An 18,789-nucleotide genomic window follows, 5' to 3' on the forward strand; every position below is an offset into this window, starting at 1 on the left:
TCAATGAAGCATTTATATATATATGTAATAATTTTCAAACCTATCCTATTTTGAAAGATAAAAGCCATTGGACAGACAGAACTGAATATGAGTAATCCTGAAGAAGTATTACAGCTTGCAGCCCAGAGAAGAAAGAAGAAATTTCTCCAAGCAATGGCAAAACTTTACTTTTAAAGTAAAGAAAAATGTTTCCCATTCAAAAAGTATGATTAACTTTATTTTTTTAAACAAAGTTTAAAATAAACAATATTAAAATATTACATTTATACAATATATGTACAAATAAATTGTGTTTTCCTCATGCAATGCATTGAAACATTTTAGGGGGAAAAAACTAACCTAGTGCAGTTTCTTCAAAAGAAGAAAAAAATTTCACAGGTCAAGTAGTAGAAATCTAGTGTAGTATTTTTTTTCTGATGAAGTCCAGTTGCTTAGCTGCTGAGCTAAGATAATTACTTAGCTTTTCTTTAAACACCAAGTTCTTGAGTGCCCCACTTTGAGTTTAAGTTCTCACATTATTTTTCCAGCAATGGTTTTCTAGAAGCCAGTGTGTATGTAAATGTATCTTCTGCTTTAGCCATTTCTACTTTAAATCATATGTCTTCCCACATTGTCCTTTTCATAATGTATTTTTGAGGGGAACTCTAAATTTTCTGAACATAAATGACTTTAGTCTCTACATCTTTTTAAAAACGTACCTTAAAGGGGATGTTTTCTTTGATATTTCATAAAGCTATTTTTCATATAAAAATTTTCCATACTAAAATCATTAATATACAAAGGCTTTATATAAAGCAACCTGTATATTAAACAAAGCTCTGATTAAGATGGAGTTTAGAAAAGCCAACCTTTTTCTTGTTTTATCTTCTTTGGTTTTACCCAAAGATTATATTGATCTTCCTGAAATTCATAAAAGTTCATGTATTTGAAGCAGAATGCTACGGCAGCTGTAATGAAAATTTCATCATTTTGTTGTACAACTTAAACCTTTGTAAACGAGTCAAGAGTTTTTTTCAAGAATTAACTGAATAGCACCAGTCATGAGTTCTTCAACTTCCAGAGTACAATTTTTAAAGTAGCACTCATCCAGTCCAAAATATCTCAAACAGTAACATTCCTAATTTATCAGAATGAACTTTGTTGCACAAGCCCCAAAAATGTAGCTATCGTACAAATTATATCTGAGTACATAGTTCCTGGATCTGTACTCACCCTGGGAATAAAACACTAATGTTTATAAACTAGTTTAGCTGCTGTTTTTTTGACAGCTAAGTTTTGAATTATGGTTATCCCAATTCTGAATGGGTAGGCTTTTAACTCGTTCTTGGCAGTGTAATTCTGAATTGGTTAGGACTATTACTAACGTGTTTTAGCTTTTTTAGTACTCCAAAAGGAATATAATATTATACTGCCAAGTAAGAAAAAATCCACTCAGCACGCTGTTGGTTAACTTTGTCTTTAGTGTTTTCCTGGGGATTTTTCTGTGCTCTTCGGTGGTGTCATGATGCCTCCATTACACACTGGTGACAACTGTCCCACTTTTGTGAAAGCTGACACATAATTGACTTCCTCCTGTGCAAAGACAGAAAGATATATTGTCAACACAAACCACTTTAGCAACAGAATTGCCAAATTTATCCTCTTTCAAATGTTTTGTTTTAAGTACTGGCCAACTATAAATCTATTTGGTCAGTTTCCAAAGCCCACTAGTTCTCTGGCTTTTATGTTCAGCTGCCTGTTAAAGTTCGTGTATAAGCATTCTCTTATAATCAAAATTATCCTTAGTAGGATTTATATTTAATTATATGGTAGCAGGTAACTCTAAAATTCCAAAGTATCTTTTGGATAGAAAACACATCGTTAGTATGTTTATTTTGAAATGATGACAGTATTAGTAATATGGTACACTTATCCAATGTTCTGGATCAGACTTAGTTCAACTTTCTATTTCCCGATCCATGTCTAATTTATTGTGAATTTGGTCTAGGAATATCAATTTGTGTTTTCAGTGACAATGCTAAGATAAAAACCATGTGAATAATGTTCTTTAGATAACGAATTGATCCAAAATGATTTAAATTTCAGACTGTCTTTTCAAACCCCAAAGAAAAAAAAAGTCATACCAGCATAGCCAAGTAATTTGTGTGTGTCTGGATATTGTGTCTGTCTTCTACAGAAATCTTCTTAAAAACCTTCAGTTTCACCGGAGGACCACCCTTCACTACTCTGGCAAAAGGTACCATCCATTCTACACATTCTGAAATATTATCCCAGTCTAAACCTGTCGATCAAAAGGAAAATGTATAGTTCACGTATAGGTCAACATTTTTGCCTTTTAAACAAAAGTGTGTGTGTGTGTGTGTGTGTGTGTGCACACGCGTGCACATGTGACCTATACATATGTGTGAGACGTGCTTTGCCCCATTCTTCTGGAACTTAAGATGTAAAAATTTTCTTGCTCTGCCTTATTATTTGATCCCCAAGTTTAATGTTTGTATCTCTGTGTACCTTACTATATTAAGATTTGGAAAGAAAAAGATGCTGTTTATTCATTTTGCTTGTTGTGTTAGGCTAATATCTAAATGTGAACTAGGAAATGATCATTAACAACATTAGAATTTATATGATCAACTTTTAGATTTTAGTAATGTCAATTGATTTTATTCTAGCTATATCAAGATAATACACTGATAATGCCGCTGCTTTTTATGCCATGGAATCATGATCGAGAAATATCAAAGACTCAGTCTAATTAAGGTTAAAACCATCTTAAGACAACTGCCTAGTTTTTAAAAGTGCAACCCAAATTTTCAGCATAATACACAAATGTTGATATTTGTGCTTTTTTCTCAGAATATAAATTCTTATTCACCTTTGAAATGAACTAACTTTCTTTATGGATTTTATATGAAAATAAGGGAAATAGCATCCAGACAGAGGGTACACAGAATTTAGAGGTAACATCTGGGTTCAAAATCCCTATGTAGGCCTTACTATTTTATGTGATCATGAACAAGTCATTTGGAAAATAAAGCATAGAAAACAAAGTGTTTCTAAGGACTTGAAGTTCCAAATATATGATTTCATGGTCAGGATATTTTAAAATTTCACTCAAATCAAAAGAAGTGAAAGCAGTCCTTCAATAATTATATTTTAGGCTAATTTTAAAAAAGTAAATAACATGAATTATTGTATGAATAAGAAATGAAAGTAAGAGACTATCTTACCTGAAGCTTTCTTAACGACTTCAATAGAGGTAAAATGGCATAAAGCAGCTGCAGCCAATATTCTGTACTGGAATTCTAATGAATCAATGGAGAGAATACACAGATCCAGGAGCTGTCCAAGGAAAAATAGTTAATTATGATCAGCTTGGAAACTCGTAATTATGTTCCCTTATAAAGTTGTAACTATGTTAAGGAGGAAAGTAGAGGCAGAAATGTCCTACCTCCTATCCTTCCACTTCTGGCAAAGGACTAGAATTTGGTATTTGGTAGTGGTACACCAGAGACTGTGTTTCATATTTAATTTTTAAAAATAAATTTTATTATAATAGCAAGAATTTGATTTTATGATTCTAATATTAGACATTAAATCTGCACCATGTTTGTAAGCTCTTGGAAGGTCTATTAATCTGTAAAGAGTACACAGAAGGACAAATATGGTGGCAGACTATTTCTGGATCAAGTTAACTGTTTTGGAGAAAGTTTATCACCAAAACATTAGTTTCTAGGTAACTTTTTACCCATTATAACTAATGAAAATAACAAAAAGTTACACCAAAAGTCACATTTATACATTATGCTTTTATGGGTTGTTAAAGTATAACATAAACTTATTAGTTAAGGTTAATTTTCTATAGAAAATAGAATTATCACTCAGTCTCTCTTTTTCCTCTTTTATTCAAAAAAAATTTATAAGCCTTCTAATCTGGTTCTTTTTTAGGGGAAAGTATGTTTGGGGTGGGAGGCAGGTAGTTTAAAAAAGTTTTATTCTGAAGCTTTTTGGAAACACAAGTAGGGAAAAGAGGAATTTTTTTTTTAGTGGATTCTATTCAGTCCACTTTATAGCTGTTTATATCAGGTTGTGTTCAGCATGAAAAACATATGTAATAATATTAATATGAATTCATTAAAAACTCTTATACCTGGGCTATTTGAACGAACTTTTCCTGGGAATACTGAGGTAGGAGTACTTTAGGAACATCTTTTAGAGCATCGACTTGGAGAAAGACATTCAGCCAGGCAATAACTGTTACTGGACAGAGCTCCCACTTTAAAGCCTGTGAAAAGAAGTTTTAAGTTCTAGATGACAACAAAGATAAATTCATATTATTAGATCTTTCAGAAGGCCTTTATATATAATTTAGTCCATCTCTTTCCTTTTAGATGAGGAAACTATTTAATATGAATAACTGAGAAAAGGCTGAACTGCATTTCTATATTCCTAATTCTTTCTACAACACTATACTGCCTCTTAACATACAATAACATCATATTATAATTATATTATTTTAGCATACTTCTTGATGGAAGTTTCTGTGGGTTGGCTTCCTGTTTCCTGAAGTATGTTAGCTTACAGATGCTTCTCATAATCTCTGGTTCTGGAAAATCAGAATTTAAATAGCCAGAACAACCATTCCCTAATCCTGTTGGCTGTTAGCCACTGTCATTTACACTGAAGCTCTTTGATCTTGATATTCATTCTCATTTCTACCATTTTTCTTCACTGTCTAATAATCTGGTTTGCTCACTATTTCAAAGTGTTCTTAATGACAGCTTTGAATTAGCCATTATGTGGTCACTGACCATTCATATATTCGACATACATTGCTATTTTGTACAGTACAGGGCTAAGGGAGATCATAAAGGTGAGATAAAAATAGCTATAGGTTTCTTGGGGTTTACTGTTTAAACACAGGTGAGTTCTATGAGATATCCAAAATGAAAGAAAACCATTACTAACTAGGGCTAAATTGTGAAAAAGAATCTATGATAATCATCTGATGCATATGACAATGCATTTGTCATTTAATTACCCCTTAGAAATAATGAAAATGTATCTTAATTACCTTTAATATAATGAGTTCCATCCCTAGGATATCATCTTCACTGCAAGCACCATCAGTGACATAAGCAAATTCTTGTAATTTAGGTGCATAGATTTCCTATGAAGATGAAATTTCATATTTGAAATAAGATGTCATAGTGAGAGGACATAAAAATATCACTCAACTCAGTTGTGCACTGAATTATATTATCCTTGAGGACAATTTCATAGATAAGTTTATAAATCTTCACATTTACTGAAGGCCTACAGAGTGTAGTTGAAGTAGATAAAGAGACATCAAGATGAGTAAGAAGTAGTTCATGCCTTCATAGGATTGGTTTTGTATATTATACAAGATAGAATGTAAAAGTGTAGTCAGTACAAACTGAAGTGTTATGAGAGTTGAGATGTGAGTAACTGAGTGAGGAATGACCTCAGAATTAAGAGTTTGGAACTTGTGGGGAGAACAAGTGACTAGTAAGAGACCTTGTTTAAAATGAAGTTTTAATAAACCCTATGCCTGAGAAGATTAGCATGAGCAAAACGCATGATGATGTGACTATCTCTAGAGTCTAGCATACTGAACTACTCTTAAGATACATACTTAGAAGATGTAAATGGAAAGTACCAGGTAAGCGGTTGGGACTAAATCACTTAATCACTAAATCACTTAAGACCTTAAATTCAGATGAAAGCATTTAGTCTTGATCTGAGAAGTAACAGGATGATATGATCAGAAATGTAATTTAGTAAGCTAGGCACCAATTCATATAATATACTGCAGGTAAGACATAAACCACATAATAACATGTTATCCTAATCAGGGGGAAGTAACAATATTAACCATGAAACAATATCCAGACTGGGGGAAAGGCAAGTCAGTACTAACTTATGACCTTATAATTATATACAGATATAAAACAAGTAAGATGGTGAGCTAGAGATTTAAACGTCTGCTTGAGTTCCTAATAAAAACAGAGCTGCTCAGAAATTCTTGATTAGCTTTTGAGATAACTGCTTCTTTGCACCTTTTGAAAAACAAAAAAAGTGTCATTTTGGTTCTCATCCTGACAATTAAGAAGGAATTAAGTGCCAAAACAAAAATGAGGGAAATACTGAGAGGTAATATTGCTCAGAGTTGGAAGAAAAAGCCTATAATTATAGGTGGCTACATCGTCAAGTGTTTTGAAAAATGGGTTTCAGAAAAAGGACAGGCAGGATACTATGGTCTAAAATTCTATAGTAATAGATGAATTTGAAAAAATAGTTTCTACATTGGGCATAGTTTAATAAAATGATGAAGGACTTTGACTTGACAAGATATCCCTCTACCTTCAGTGAAATAATGCCATTTTCTGAAACGAGGATTGCATATATAGCATCTGAACTTCTATTTCTTTGATATTATTCAAACAAATATATTGATATAAAAATCACCATGAAACTTCTAAAACAAACATGCTAAAGAATATCAAAACATTTAACAATCTAATCAAGTACATTTTTTTAGAAGTTTAAATGAAAAGCATTAACAAATTCTTCCATTAAAAATATATTTCAGAAATTATCACTTACCTCAAGTTTTGAAGCAATGAATAATGAGGTAATACCAATGAGCTGAAGCATATTTTTGTTTATATCTTTTTGTGTCAACATAAATCTATCAAAAAAATCTTGAGCAAGATAAAACGTTTCTCTGTGAAGTGTATATACTTCACATACCTAAAGAGGAATTAAAACATTTAAATTATTCTTTTAAGTATCTTCAAGGCAAAAAGTATATTCCAGACATTAAACACTTTTATTTTTTAAATTTGCCCAATGTAAAATTTTTTAAAATTTTAGTTGCTGCTACAATAGGTAGATTTATTTCTTCTCCCCTTTCTACTGAGTGGAGGTACCATTTTGCAAAATTATTTTATTTCCAGTTTTACTTCTTTACGATTGATAGAAAGTTATGAAAACTTTGGTTCATTTCCTCTCCAAAGTTATTCCAACTAGTCACATCAAGGGAGATGATAATCTAGTCAGTCCTTGTGGTCCACTGATAATCCATGAAGCCTCATAAGTACTAGAGCATGGGTTCTTGACCTGGATCTGTGGATGATTTGGGAAGATATATAAATTCATATGGAGAAAAAAAATTAATTTTAATCTAACCGGTTTCCTTTTTAATGCTATGTATTTTATTAATTTTAAAACATTCTTCTGAGGTATTCATATGCTTCACTAGGCTGCCAAAAGAGTCTTATTACATATTAAAAAGCCTTTAAGCATTCAAGGTGTCCTTTGTAGAGGGTTATGATGGCAAAGATGAGACACAAGTAGCTAGGTGAAGCATCTGTACCATCAAGAGTGAGACCTTATTTCTGAGATTCTGGTGCTTCTAAGGGACACCTGAGATAATTATATATACCTTTCCTTGAACCCATATGCTTTTAAAGAAAGTAGTTAATGCCTTCTCTTTATTTCATCTCAGTGATTACGTGCTTAGAATATACGCTCAAAATTCATCAATATACTCGTCATGTCTGAAAAATATACCTCATTCTATACATGTGGTCTATCACCCTTAGTTAAAAGAATCTATTCTTTTACTACCTTCTGGTACCTTAGGGTCTGCTGGTGGTACTCTGCTATTGCTTATTCGGATCTAATGTGATTACTCTAATATTAGATTTAAGGCTTGGGTTTTTCTTTTTTTAAAATCAGAGATGGCAAGAGGCAAGGTTAAGGTTATATTTCTGAAGTATGTTATTAAATGAAATCCAGAAAAAAAAAAATTTTTAAAGCAAACCTAACCTACAAAGACATTTAAAACTCTATAGTTATACTGCCTTTTTTTGTTCAGGGACTAGTCTACTCCTAATTCAGGAACTAGTTCTTCAAAGAACCTCAAAACCCAGGTTCCTTCATTTTTACTTAAGAAAGTTGAGAACTCTATTTAGTGATCAAGCAAGTTAATGCTGGCTATGATGTAGCTGTAACTTAAGCTCCTTTTAAGACTGCAAAATAAAAACTCACATTTCTTTACCATTTTAAGGTATGTTGTTGAATTGTTTGTTGTATCCATGTCTCTGTGACTCCATTTCACATTTTCTTGTACTTTCAGTACTCAAAAGTACTGAAGTGGTTTGCCATTTCCTTCCCCAGTTCATTTTACAAATGAAGAACTGAGGCCAACAGGGGTGACTTGTCCAGGGACACACAGCTAGAAGTGTTAAGTGTCTAAGGCCACATTTGAACTCAGGTCTCCTCTTGACTTCAGGGCTGGTGCTCTATCCACTATGCCACCTAGCTGCCCCCATGATGTCCATTTTTACAAGTGCAGAAAGTGAGTCATATCATTTGAACCTACATTTCTTTGGAACTCTTTAATCCTGTTCTTTTAAATTATGTCTGTCTAACTTTCTATACCTCCCTGGACGCAGCAATCTGAGCTCAGGAGGACAGTTGATATAGGGCTAGTTCAGGTTTTATACATGCCATTAACTATAAACATTCTCCCCAAAATTGCAGCAGATAAAGCTACAAAAGCCACTACCTTAATTTCTGCCTTACGACATTTATATGGTTGAATATGGGAAATAGTGATTTTTAGCTATTGAAACAAAACAAAAATAGTTGAACACTCACCTCTAAAAGCCAGTCCAGAAGTATTGACCTCATCTGTGGTTCTAAGTCAGAATGTAGCGTTTCAAAATGTTTGTCATGAACATATTTGGTCTCCTTTTTTAACATATTAAACCAGACATCCTTAGAACATCCCCAACTATGAAAGAGGAGAAAAAAGGATATTATATACGATTTTGTTGGGTAAAAATGGAAGGTTCTATTAAAATATGTGGCTTTTACAATTAAAACATTGAGTAGGACGGCTTACACAAAATCTAAGTTTAGGAACTGGGGGTACATGAATAAACAATCTTCACCCTTAAAGATTTTACAGATCATTAGGCAGAGGCACAACAGGTATGTGAATTAATACTGGTACACTGATAAGAAGGGATCCAGGCAGAGTTTTAGGAAAATTTGGCAGAGAAAACTTAATTTGAGTTAGAATGTTGGGAAAGGGGGTTGAGGTACAATATAGTAGGCTTAATTTTTCAAAAAAAAAAAAAAAAGGAATTTGACACAGAATATATTTCAGCCATGAAAGTATTGGAAAAACAAAAAAATGCATTGTATAAAATAGCTAGTTGTCAAATTGAGACAGTCATGTGAAAGTAATCTGAAATAAGAACAAAGGTTGGAGCTAGTGTAATAGCATGCACATTAAAGTGTTTTTTTTTTTATTCAAAAAGTATATAAAGGCTCATATCCACTGTTATTCTCAACTTGTCTTTCATTTCACCTATCCAATCTGTAGCCAAATATTATTTCTATCTTCTCTGATGCTATCCTGCTTCAGAACTTATTTCCTGCCACCTGCACTACTGCAATAGTTTCCTAGTTGGTCTCCCTGCCTCAAATCTCCTTCTGATCCTTCTTCACTCTGCTGCCAAAGGACTTTCCTAAATTGCCTATTATTAGCATGTTACCTATCTCCACCTACTTAAAACTCCAGTAGCTCCAGACTCAAATATAAAATTCTATAGGAATTCTCAAGTCCATTAGAACCTGGCCTCTTCCTACCTTTCTGCTCTTCTTATATTTAATTCCTTCCATGTACATCATGATCAATGGTATTGGCCTTTTTAATGATTCTCATCTCCCTACTCTGAATATTTTCCACAGCTGGCCTGGGTCTCTAGAAATGTTCCCCTCCTTACATGCCCCACAGCTTCTCTGACTATCTCTTATGACAATTCAAATCCACCCTCTTCCTGGTCCCTGGACTTTCCCTCTTAAGATTATTTTGCACTTATACTATGTGTACATTGCATATATCTTGCAGGTACACAATCATTTGTTTCCCGCATTTGAATTGGGACTTACTGAGAATGAGGATTGTGATTTTGTCTCTCTTTACATCAATAGCACTTAGCATAATGCTTGACAATAAATAGCCACTAAAAGTTTTTGAATGATGAATTGATATAGAAATGAATTAGAGATCAAAAATGGTCAAGGAGTCTCATTATTTTGACAACTATTCAAAAGGTAGCAAAGGGGATACTAGAGGTAGGGAAGATCAGTTAGGAAATTTTTAAAGTGAAAGGGAATTTTTGATTACTGATAATTGTTTTTACAAGTTTGCCAATCTCTTTACATTTATATATCTAGTTCCCATAACAATCCTGTGAAATAAGTTTTACAAGTATTATAATCTCTTTTTTTAAAGATGTGAAAATCAGGGCTAAGAGAGGTTTTGAGACTCGCCCAGAGTCACATAACTACCAACTTTCTTAGCCAAAATTGAAATTTATTTATTCTTGAATCTTTTAAGTTCATTGTCCAATTATTTTTAGTGCCATGTGGAGTCACTAACATAATAAGAGTAGTTTTTAAAAATATGAATAAAATTGTTTTAATTGAATATTTGCTTTTAATTTTTAGGTTGGCCTTTCAGGATAGCAATAAAATAGTAATAAACCAGCAGCAACATTAAATTACCAATATTTTATGTTTTCCATCTACTTTAGAAAAGTATTGAAAATAACTTACCTTAGATCAGGCAGAGGTGAAGGATTTATGAAAAGGTTTTTAAACCTATAATTAGTAAATCTGGAGAAGTCACTGGTGACAGTTTCTTTGTGTGGTGTTTCAATAATAATGCAAGGAGTGATACCCCCAGATATCACAGATGGCCAACAATTCTATCATTTAAAGAAAAAAAAAGCTTGTTGATGATCTCTTTTAATCAACAGTAAGAAAAAAATCAATGATAATTTTTAGAAATGAAGTTTGATCCTAAAAACATCTTTTTCTTAAAACAATTGTAAATACATAGCAGTCTAATTTTTAGCAACCTAATATTTAAGTTGACATTGTATATGTAATTATTTACTTACTTTATAAGTGACAAAACAAAATATGATCGAAAAACTAAATTTTTGCTGAAGCAGAAAATAAGGTTGAAAATGGAGTCAACATAGAGCTAATTAAATAAAAACAGATAAGCAGAGGATGGAGCATAGAAAATGTCTAGTTTTATAATACTAAATTTCTAGATTTTAAAAAAATTAATTTCTCCCAAAAATATGGGTACCTTTTGAAAAATACCTTTCAGGTTTTAATTAAACCCGCTTCATGAGACAATTTATACTATTAGAAAAATTAAACACTGAAAATTATTAAAAAGGGATAAGTGCTATTTTCTGAAAGAATGTGTTCGAGGAGGAGCAGTGGTAAAAGTCTATAGCTTTGTCTCCAGGATCCCCTTCGTGACAAAATATAGGAGTATGGATAATAAAGTTTCAGTGAAGGACTGGAGATTCTGGATGTTGGATCCAAATACCAGATTGCCCATGTTGCAGTTAGCAGAACACTGGTACAGTCAAGAAGTGAACAAAGAGCAGTATATCCGAAAGGATTAGGCGGGCCCAGGACTAGCCAGACCACTGCAAGGGGGAGGGATTTACAAAGAGGAACCAGCTGCTAGAAGACTGACTTACTCTGTACTCTACAATTGTAAGAGTCAGGCCCATATACCTAAATCACCCAGATTCCAGGCTGAACCTCTAGGCGGCATTTCAAGGTAAAAATGTCACATGGATCTTTTCTATTGTGAAGCAATACCCCTCAGACCTTCTGCCCCTGGCCTCAAGTAGCTTTCACCAGTCCATCCTGCTTCACCCAGTCTTGCCTTACCCTAATTTCATATTGCTGTCTCTTGGCCACAGTCTCCTCTTTTTTTTTCTTTACATCCTAGAATGTAAAATACAGCCATTGGTAAATTGAGGCCCCAAAATGATAACAGCAAGTGTTTTTGTTACTCTTCTGAGCTTCTCAACTTACCTGAGCTGTTTTCCTTTTTTTGGCTTGAAGGAATTGAGTTTCCTGGGGAGAATCTGTTTGACTGCTCTGGGGCTGCTGCTTAGCTTGCAAACGGCTACTATAAATGGGAGGGAAAAATAAAAATAAAAAAAGAGTTCTGCTGCCTAACAACACCGCATTCTTGATGCAGACAACACAAAATATTACCTCCTTCTTGACATTTTTTTCTTTGGGTTCTTCAAAGCTTCTGGAGAAGAAAGGGGAAAGAAAAATAGTCAAGCACATGTTTAGATGTGTTCCATAAACCAAGAGTCATTAGTAAACTGGGGAGATGGCCAGTCATTTTGGTTTTCCCATCACTATTTTAGACTTTAAATTTACCAGAGAAGGGGGTGAGGGCATGCTTTTCCACCTACCACTAGATGAAGTACAAGAATTCTGAGATGCATACTATGCAGACTTAGAAAATCCAAATGGCTAAAATACAGTATCTCAAAGAGGAAGCCCCAAAGCAAATTCCCCAAACAGGTCTCCCCACTGCATTATCCCCACTCCCATGCTGGGGGATCGGGGAGGGGGTTAAAAGGGAATAAGAGGACAGCTAGAGGGTAAAGGGAGACTTAAGCACTTTAGCCTTCTACCCCTGCCTGGAAGCAGCAGCCTGAGCGCCCCGTGCCCCTAGTCCCCAGGTGGTGAGCTCCTGGGACCCTGGTCGGTCTGCACTAAGGCTGGGGGAAAAGGGGGGAGGGGTGAGATGGGGGGTGGAGAGTCAAAACTCTGGGGAAGCCGGTTCCGCGCCAATTTGGAGAGCGGCAGTGGCGGGGAAGCCAGAGAGGGAGGGAACTGAGACTCGGGTCAAGTCCTTCAACCTCCTCTCTTTCCTCCTTCCCAGTCCTCGGGCAGGAAGGGGCAGCCAGATCTCCTCTCAACTTGGGAAGGGGAGTAAGAACGGGGGTATTTTCAAAAGAGAAAATTCCCAAAACCAAAGGGGACAAATTCCGCCTTGCTTGCCCCTTCTCCCATCCTGACCCCAAAGCAGGCAGGGGGCCCCATTCTCTCCCGGCTGACACCCTCTTGGCTCCCAGCTCCCCTGGGCGCCCCACGCCGCTCTGCCCGCCCGCCCTCGGGCGACAGACTCCAGTGGGGACTCCAGGGTAGTGACACGCAGCCGTCCTGCTTTGGCTGAGCTTTCCTGAACCCTTTCCCCGGCCTGGGCTCCCACCCGCGGGAAGGAACCAGACCAGATAGGATGGATGAATTCCGCCGGGTGGAGGTCCCGAGGTCCCCAGGTCCCCAGCCCCCATTACCTGCTCCACCATCAGCCCGGCTGCAGATCCGCTCTCAGCTGGCGCCGGCGCCAACCCTATATATACCTCGGGGCCAGCACCGCCCCGTACGCATGCGCCTAAGACTGACACCTCTGGACAGCGCCTTCCCCCCTCCCCCGCCTCGGCCCGCGCCGCTCGCCAGCCCCGCCCGCCCCACCCGGCGCGCGAGCGCCCTTCGGCGCGAGCTCCTACCCAACCGGCGCGAGCCCCACCTGGATCCCGCCTTGCCGGGTCCTTTTCCTCTACGCAAAGAGTGCCGGCGGTCGCAGACTGCGGGTCCCAGACCCTGGGCCCTGGGGCTAGCAAGGGAACTGAGGAGGAGACTCCTTCGTCGTCCCTCCTCTCCGACCCCGGCATCTCCCGCCAGGACTCTCCTCCCGCCCCTCCGCCCTCTGGGACGCGGTCTGACCCGAGGGTGTGGCAACTGTAAGGAGGCTCCGAGGAGGTGGGGGAAGAAGCGGATAGGCTGGTCGGAGAAGTGACACCCATCAAACCCGAGAGGTGCGACCCCGGGGCCATACGGCCGGCGGCAGCGGAGGAGAAGCAGGAGGTGGCTGCGGCCGGCTGTGGCTCCTTCCCTCCCCTCTCGGCACAGGCGCTGGCTCCACCCCTTCATGGAAGGGGCGGGGCTAGGGCTGCGGCTCTGGCCAATAGGAGGCGACAACGGCACTACAACGTGGAGCTGCCGCAGAATGTAAACAGTGCTGAGGCTCCGGGCTGAGGCCGGCGTGGTGTTTTTCCTCTCTTAGCTGTCCCGGGGGCCCTGTGCAGCCACAGTTGCTGCTTTGAACCCCATGCAGAAGATTGAGGGGAGCCGGCATGCAGGCAAGGCGGACCTTGCCCTTTGCCCCAGTCGGTGAACTCGGGTATGTATCTCCCCTTTGTCCGCCTCTGTTTTAGGTCCTCGCCTCTCTTCCTCCAATCCCCCAGTCCATCGCGGAGGCCTGGGCTGCCAATGGACGCATCCTCTCCTTTATGCCCCTTCTCGCTTCCCATGCAGTTCTAAGCTTGTTCCCAGAACAACCCCAGCTTTCATTTGTGGGACTTGCGGGAGGGAAAGAGAGAGGGATTGGCCTTCTGCTGTTTGCCTAGAGGGTCGAGCTAGGCCTGGGTCCGACCACGTGTAGTGCCCGCCCCCTCCTCTAGGCCCGCCGCCCTTGCGGCAATCCCGCCTTGAGCTTCCCGCGTGAGCCCCGGCGCGGGCGGGAGCTGCTGGAGGTTCTGTTGGGGAGCCCGCCCTATGCCTTCCTATCCTAGAGATAAGTGTTGCACTCGCCCGGCTCCCCTAGTCCCTTCCTTTCCCCGGCCAGGTCGCCCCTTCCCCCCTCTGAAGCGATGCGGTATCAACCCCAGGGACACGTCAACTTTGTGTTTCCTTTAACTGGAGGGAACTGGAGCTAAGCGCGAGCCTCTGGCGCGCGGGCCAGGCCAGAGGAGGAGGGAGGAACAGTGAGGGTTTGGAGCGGAGAAGCGGGAAATGCTGACTGACCCTCAGCACGATCCTCCACTTGGCGACCGGCTGCCCCTGGAACCGGCTCCAGCCGCGTGGGAGAAGTATGGCTTCATTTGTGGTAGATGCCTTCTCTGTGGCCCGCTGGGGCTTCTGCTCCTTCCTTGGCTGTGGGTGAAAAATACTCAGATTCTGAAAGGGGCAGCTAGGAGGGAGTGGGGAGGAGGAAAAGATCCAGGATGTAGGGAGCGTGCCGAAGTCTTTATGAATAGGTTGCCTGGAAAACCCTCCCACTTGAACAAAATATGCAAGAAATCTTGACTGAAGCCAATTATTATTTAGCATGAATAAACAAGCACTTGATCAATTAGCAAATTGTAAAGGAACTATTTAAATTTAAAATACTCGTGTATATATATGTGTGTGTGTATGTGTGTATTATTTACAAGCTTCCAGTAAGAGGTCTTCAAAATACTCATAAGGCCCCCTTTTAAAAGAAATTGTAGTCACTTCTGCCATATTAGAAAAAGAAAAGGCAAAGTAGCATTGTATATTAAGAAATATGTCTATTTTATAAGTGTATACATATATACGTATTTATGCATGCGTACACATGCACATTTTGGTCATTCTCTTGCATTTCAAACAAATACCCAGATCAGGCCGCCAGTAAAAAAATATCTTCAAAATACTTACATCCCCTCTCAAATATGTACACATATTTCGGTTATGATTTGAAGTTTTAAAAGAATACCTAGGTGAAGCTGGCATTAAACAAAGGGAAATTTTTTTTAGGGAAATTGGAGTCACTTCTGCCATACTGGGAAAAGAGAGGCAAAGAACCATTATGTACTAAGAAAACATACACGTGTTTTACAAGTATGTGTGTTATTTGTGAGTTTACATATGTATACACATATAAAAATATATACACATAATGCACATATTTTGGTTATGCTCTTGAATGTTAAGAGAATACCAAGGTCAGGATAACAGTAAATGAGGTTTTCAAAATACCAATAAGGTCACCTTTTTAGGGAAATTTGAGTCTTTTCGGCCATATTGGAGGAGAGGCAGAATACTATTGTATATTAAGAAAATGTATTCATGAGAAGAGATTCTAGAAGTTAGGGATAAAGAAGTATGGTAAAGGGCATTTGGGCAAAGATCAATAGAGGAAAACCCAGCAGTATTGTATAATACATGTTGTGCATATGTAGTTTATCATGGTTTTAAATGTGTAGATGTTTTTGTCTCTAGAAGTCAAAGATGAAGTTCCTTAGAATCTTGAGTTTGAGAGGAGATTGAATGTACTATTTACCACATTTTCATCATCTTTCATTATTTTAACCTTTGGTTTTATTTTCTTCATAATAATTTTATTTTTCCTTGCCTCATTTCACCATATGAACCAGAATTAAAATTCTTCCATTCCCCAAATTTTTATATATGTCGTGTGCTTTTATGATACACAATATTCCAAATTGTATTTCTCCACAGTAACTCAAGATTCAAAACATTGCAGTTTTTCCCCCCTGAGGCAATTGGGGTTAAGTGACTTACCCAGAGTCACACAGCTAGGAAGCATTAAGTGTCTGAAGTCATATTTGAACTCAGATCCTCCTGACTTCAGGAATGATGCTCTTTCCACTGTGCCACCTAGCTGCCCCCAAAACATTGCAGTTTTGCTACACATTTTACCACAACATGAATGGTAATGTCTTTACTATGATTAAAGAGGAAGTAAATAAGCATCATTAAGTGTTTATTATATGTTTTTATTAGATAATTCCTGCATTATTCCTTTGAAGATGACAGGAAGATTGTTGTCAAAAGTACAAGGTTTATTTTTTTAATGGAACACTAATAATTTTAAAATTTATTAATCTCAATGTAAACATTCATGATGTAAAGATACAATTAATGAAAAGTCATTTTAATGTTTCTATTATTTTAGATTTGTGGAACTAAGTAAAACTGAATTCAACTTAAAACTTTTTTGTTGAGGTGTAACGTTTGGGCTAGCTTTCTGGAAGACCTCAAAACCGGTCTTGATCCTTAGTACCAGGAGTACAGGAGAGCAGGCAGGAGAGTCACCAGGAGGATGGTCAAAAATGGAATGTCTCTCTTCCAATCCTTCTTAGCCCTTATATACCCTATTACAATTACATCATTATAGTATACTAAATATGTGTGAACTAGAGAACCATTACATCATCATACTAAGTATATGTGTGAACTAGAGAACCATCATCTCATCAATTCCACTGAGTTAACACCTTGTTATAAATTTCCTTGTTTCAAGCATACTTCTCTAGAGTTCCAGCCCTCTACATTGAGACCAAAATAAGGAATAAAATTATTTATTTCCTCTAAGTTTCTTGCTTATTATATTTATGAAAAATGTTTTTTAAAACTTAGATTCTTACTTATTCACTTGTCACAATATCTTGAATACTTAAAGAATCCATTATTTCATCAATTATAGGTACCTCCACATATTACAATCTTTCTGCACCTTAGTAGATGTCTTCACAGATTACTCTGGCCAAAAAATTAATCATATATAGCTTAACTTTATTATAATGAGACTTTCTGTACTTAGGTAGATGGATTGTTGGACTATCGACATAAGGAATTACAGTTCCTTAGAAGCCCATACCTAATGCTTTTTCAATGTGGTAGGATCTGGGAATACCAAACCATGGGAGTAATAGAGTATTAAAGAACCTGTTCAGCTTTGCCTCTAACACATACTATATATTTGACTCACTTATTCTCTCTCAATGTCCCTAAGTATTTTCCTCACTGAGTTTCTATTATCAGTGAAATCAAAGATCATAGTCAAAAAGAACTTGTAGGACTTCATAGGATTTCATGGAGGACCTTTTACAAAGTAGGATTAACAGCTAACTGAGTTTCTATTATCAGTGAAATCAAAGATCATAGTCAAAAAGAACTTGTAGGACTTCATAGGATTTCATGGAGGACCTTTTACAAAGTAGGGTTAACAGCTATTTTAAGATAAATGTAAAAGTTATTGATCTCTTCTGCTAACATCACAGGGCAATACTTGGCATACATCTAGTTCATTAAGACTGACATGGTTGGGTGGGATCTCAAAGGTTATCTGGTTTACTTAAGCATAAATCATCTGTCTAGTTTACCATATCACCTGCAGGTTGTCATTTAAACTCTAAGGAACTCAATACCTCTCTAGGCAGCACATTTGACTTTTGAGCTGCTCTAATTTTTAGGATTTTATTTTTAATTTTAGTAAGCTAAAATTTGCTATCCATTGATCCTGGAACTACCACACAAAACAATTAAACCTTGTCTTCCATGTAATAATATGATTATTTTTCATTCATATATGTGTGTATAAACATATATATGCATATATACACATTTTAAAGGAATATGTATCACCTTTTCTTTTCTAGAGTCACCAGCCCCAGTTCATCTGCTGATCTTTGCTTAAAATGATTTCACCTTATTTTACTGTCTTGCTCTAGCTTGGAATTACCCATAAATTTGGTACTTTACTTCATAATCCTGGACACGATATTCTAGACATGGTTTGTTCTATAAGTACAATTCTGAGAATGCACTTTTTTTTTGGCTTTTTGTAAGTGTGACAGATGCAAGACAAAAATAAAGAAGAAAAATAGTGTTGTCAGAATAACCCTGATTATTATATTAAGTGAAATTTAGTTTGTGAAAAGTTGGATGGAGAATGCAAATATGAAGCCTTAGCTGAAGTGAATGTTCTTATGTAAGTAATTCATATAACAAGTATTTATTAACAGCTGGGAAGTTGCTAAAGTTTAGATAAAACATGATCTCAGCCTTGTGAAATTTACAGTCAAGTTCTTAAATGATATTTAGGGAGATGTGGATGCAGTTATTCTTATCTTAAACATAATAATCTTTAAAGTTTGCTAGAGTTATTAAAAATACAAATGAAAAAGGACAGGAAACTATTTAATAATTGGTAAGTTTGCAAAATTTATTAAACTTTAGTGGTTTGTATTCACCATACTTTTATAGCTATTTAACTTTGTGATGGGTTTATACTATGCC

General features: G+C 37.1%; 2 protein-coding genes across 3 annotated transcripts in view; one reads left to right on the forward strand and one right to left on the reverse strand.

The window, feature by feature from the left end:
* INTS8 (integrator complex subunit 8) overlaps positions 1-203 on the forward strand; it is a 65,507-nt gene extending 65,304 nt beyond the window's left edge. The window contains exon 27 of the mRNA XM_051970866.1: positions 58-203. Within this exon, the coding sequence (XP_051826826.1) occupies positions 58-174 (117 nt within the window). The 3' untranslated portion in view covers positions 175-203. The remainder of the gene's footprint in view (positions 1-57) is intronic.
* CCNE2 (cyclin E2) lies at positions 189-13,851 on the reverse strand. 2 transcript variants are annotated; one of them, XM_051970872.1, is made up of 12 exons: positions 13,469-13,851; positions 12,136-12,175; positions 11,950-12,046; positions 11,803-11,859; positions 10,657-10,808; positions 8,686-8,821; positions 6,625-6,771; positions 5,072-5,167; positions 4,148-4,282; positions 3,228-3,339; positions 2,124-2,281; positions 189-1,572 (listed from the first exon to the last, which is right to left on the reverse strand). In XM_051970872.1, the coding sequence occupies exons 1-12, from the start codon at positions 13,773-13,775 to the stop codon at positions 1,459-1,461; spliced, it is 1,551 nt and encodes a 516-aa protein (XP_051826832.1). In that variant the 5' UTR covers positions 13,776-13,851; the 3' UTR covers positions 189-1,458. The 2 variants fall into 2 exon arrangements, with proteins under 2 accessions (XP_051826832.1, XP_051826833.1); XM_051970873.1 differs by lacking the exon at positions 13,469-13,851 and adding an exon at positions 13,236-13,302.
* Positions 13,852-18,789: the final 4,938 nt, after the last annotated feature.

The sequence above is a fragment of the Antechinus flavipes genome, chromosome 1 (assembly GCF_016432865.1).
Source record: "Antechinus flavipes isolate AdamAnt ecotype Samford, QLD, Australia chromosome 1, AdamAnt_v2, whole genome shotgun sequence".
Classification (NCBI taxonomy): Eukaryota; Metazoa; Chordata; class Mammalia; order Dasyuromorphia; family Dasyuridae; genus Antechinus; species Antechinus flavipes.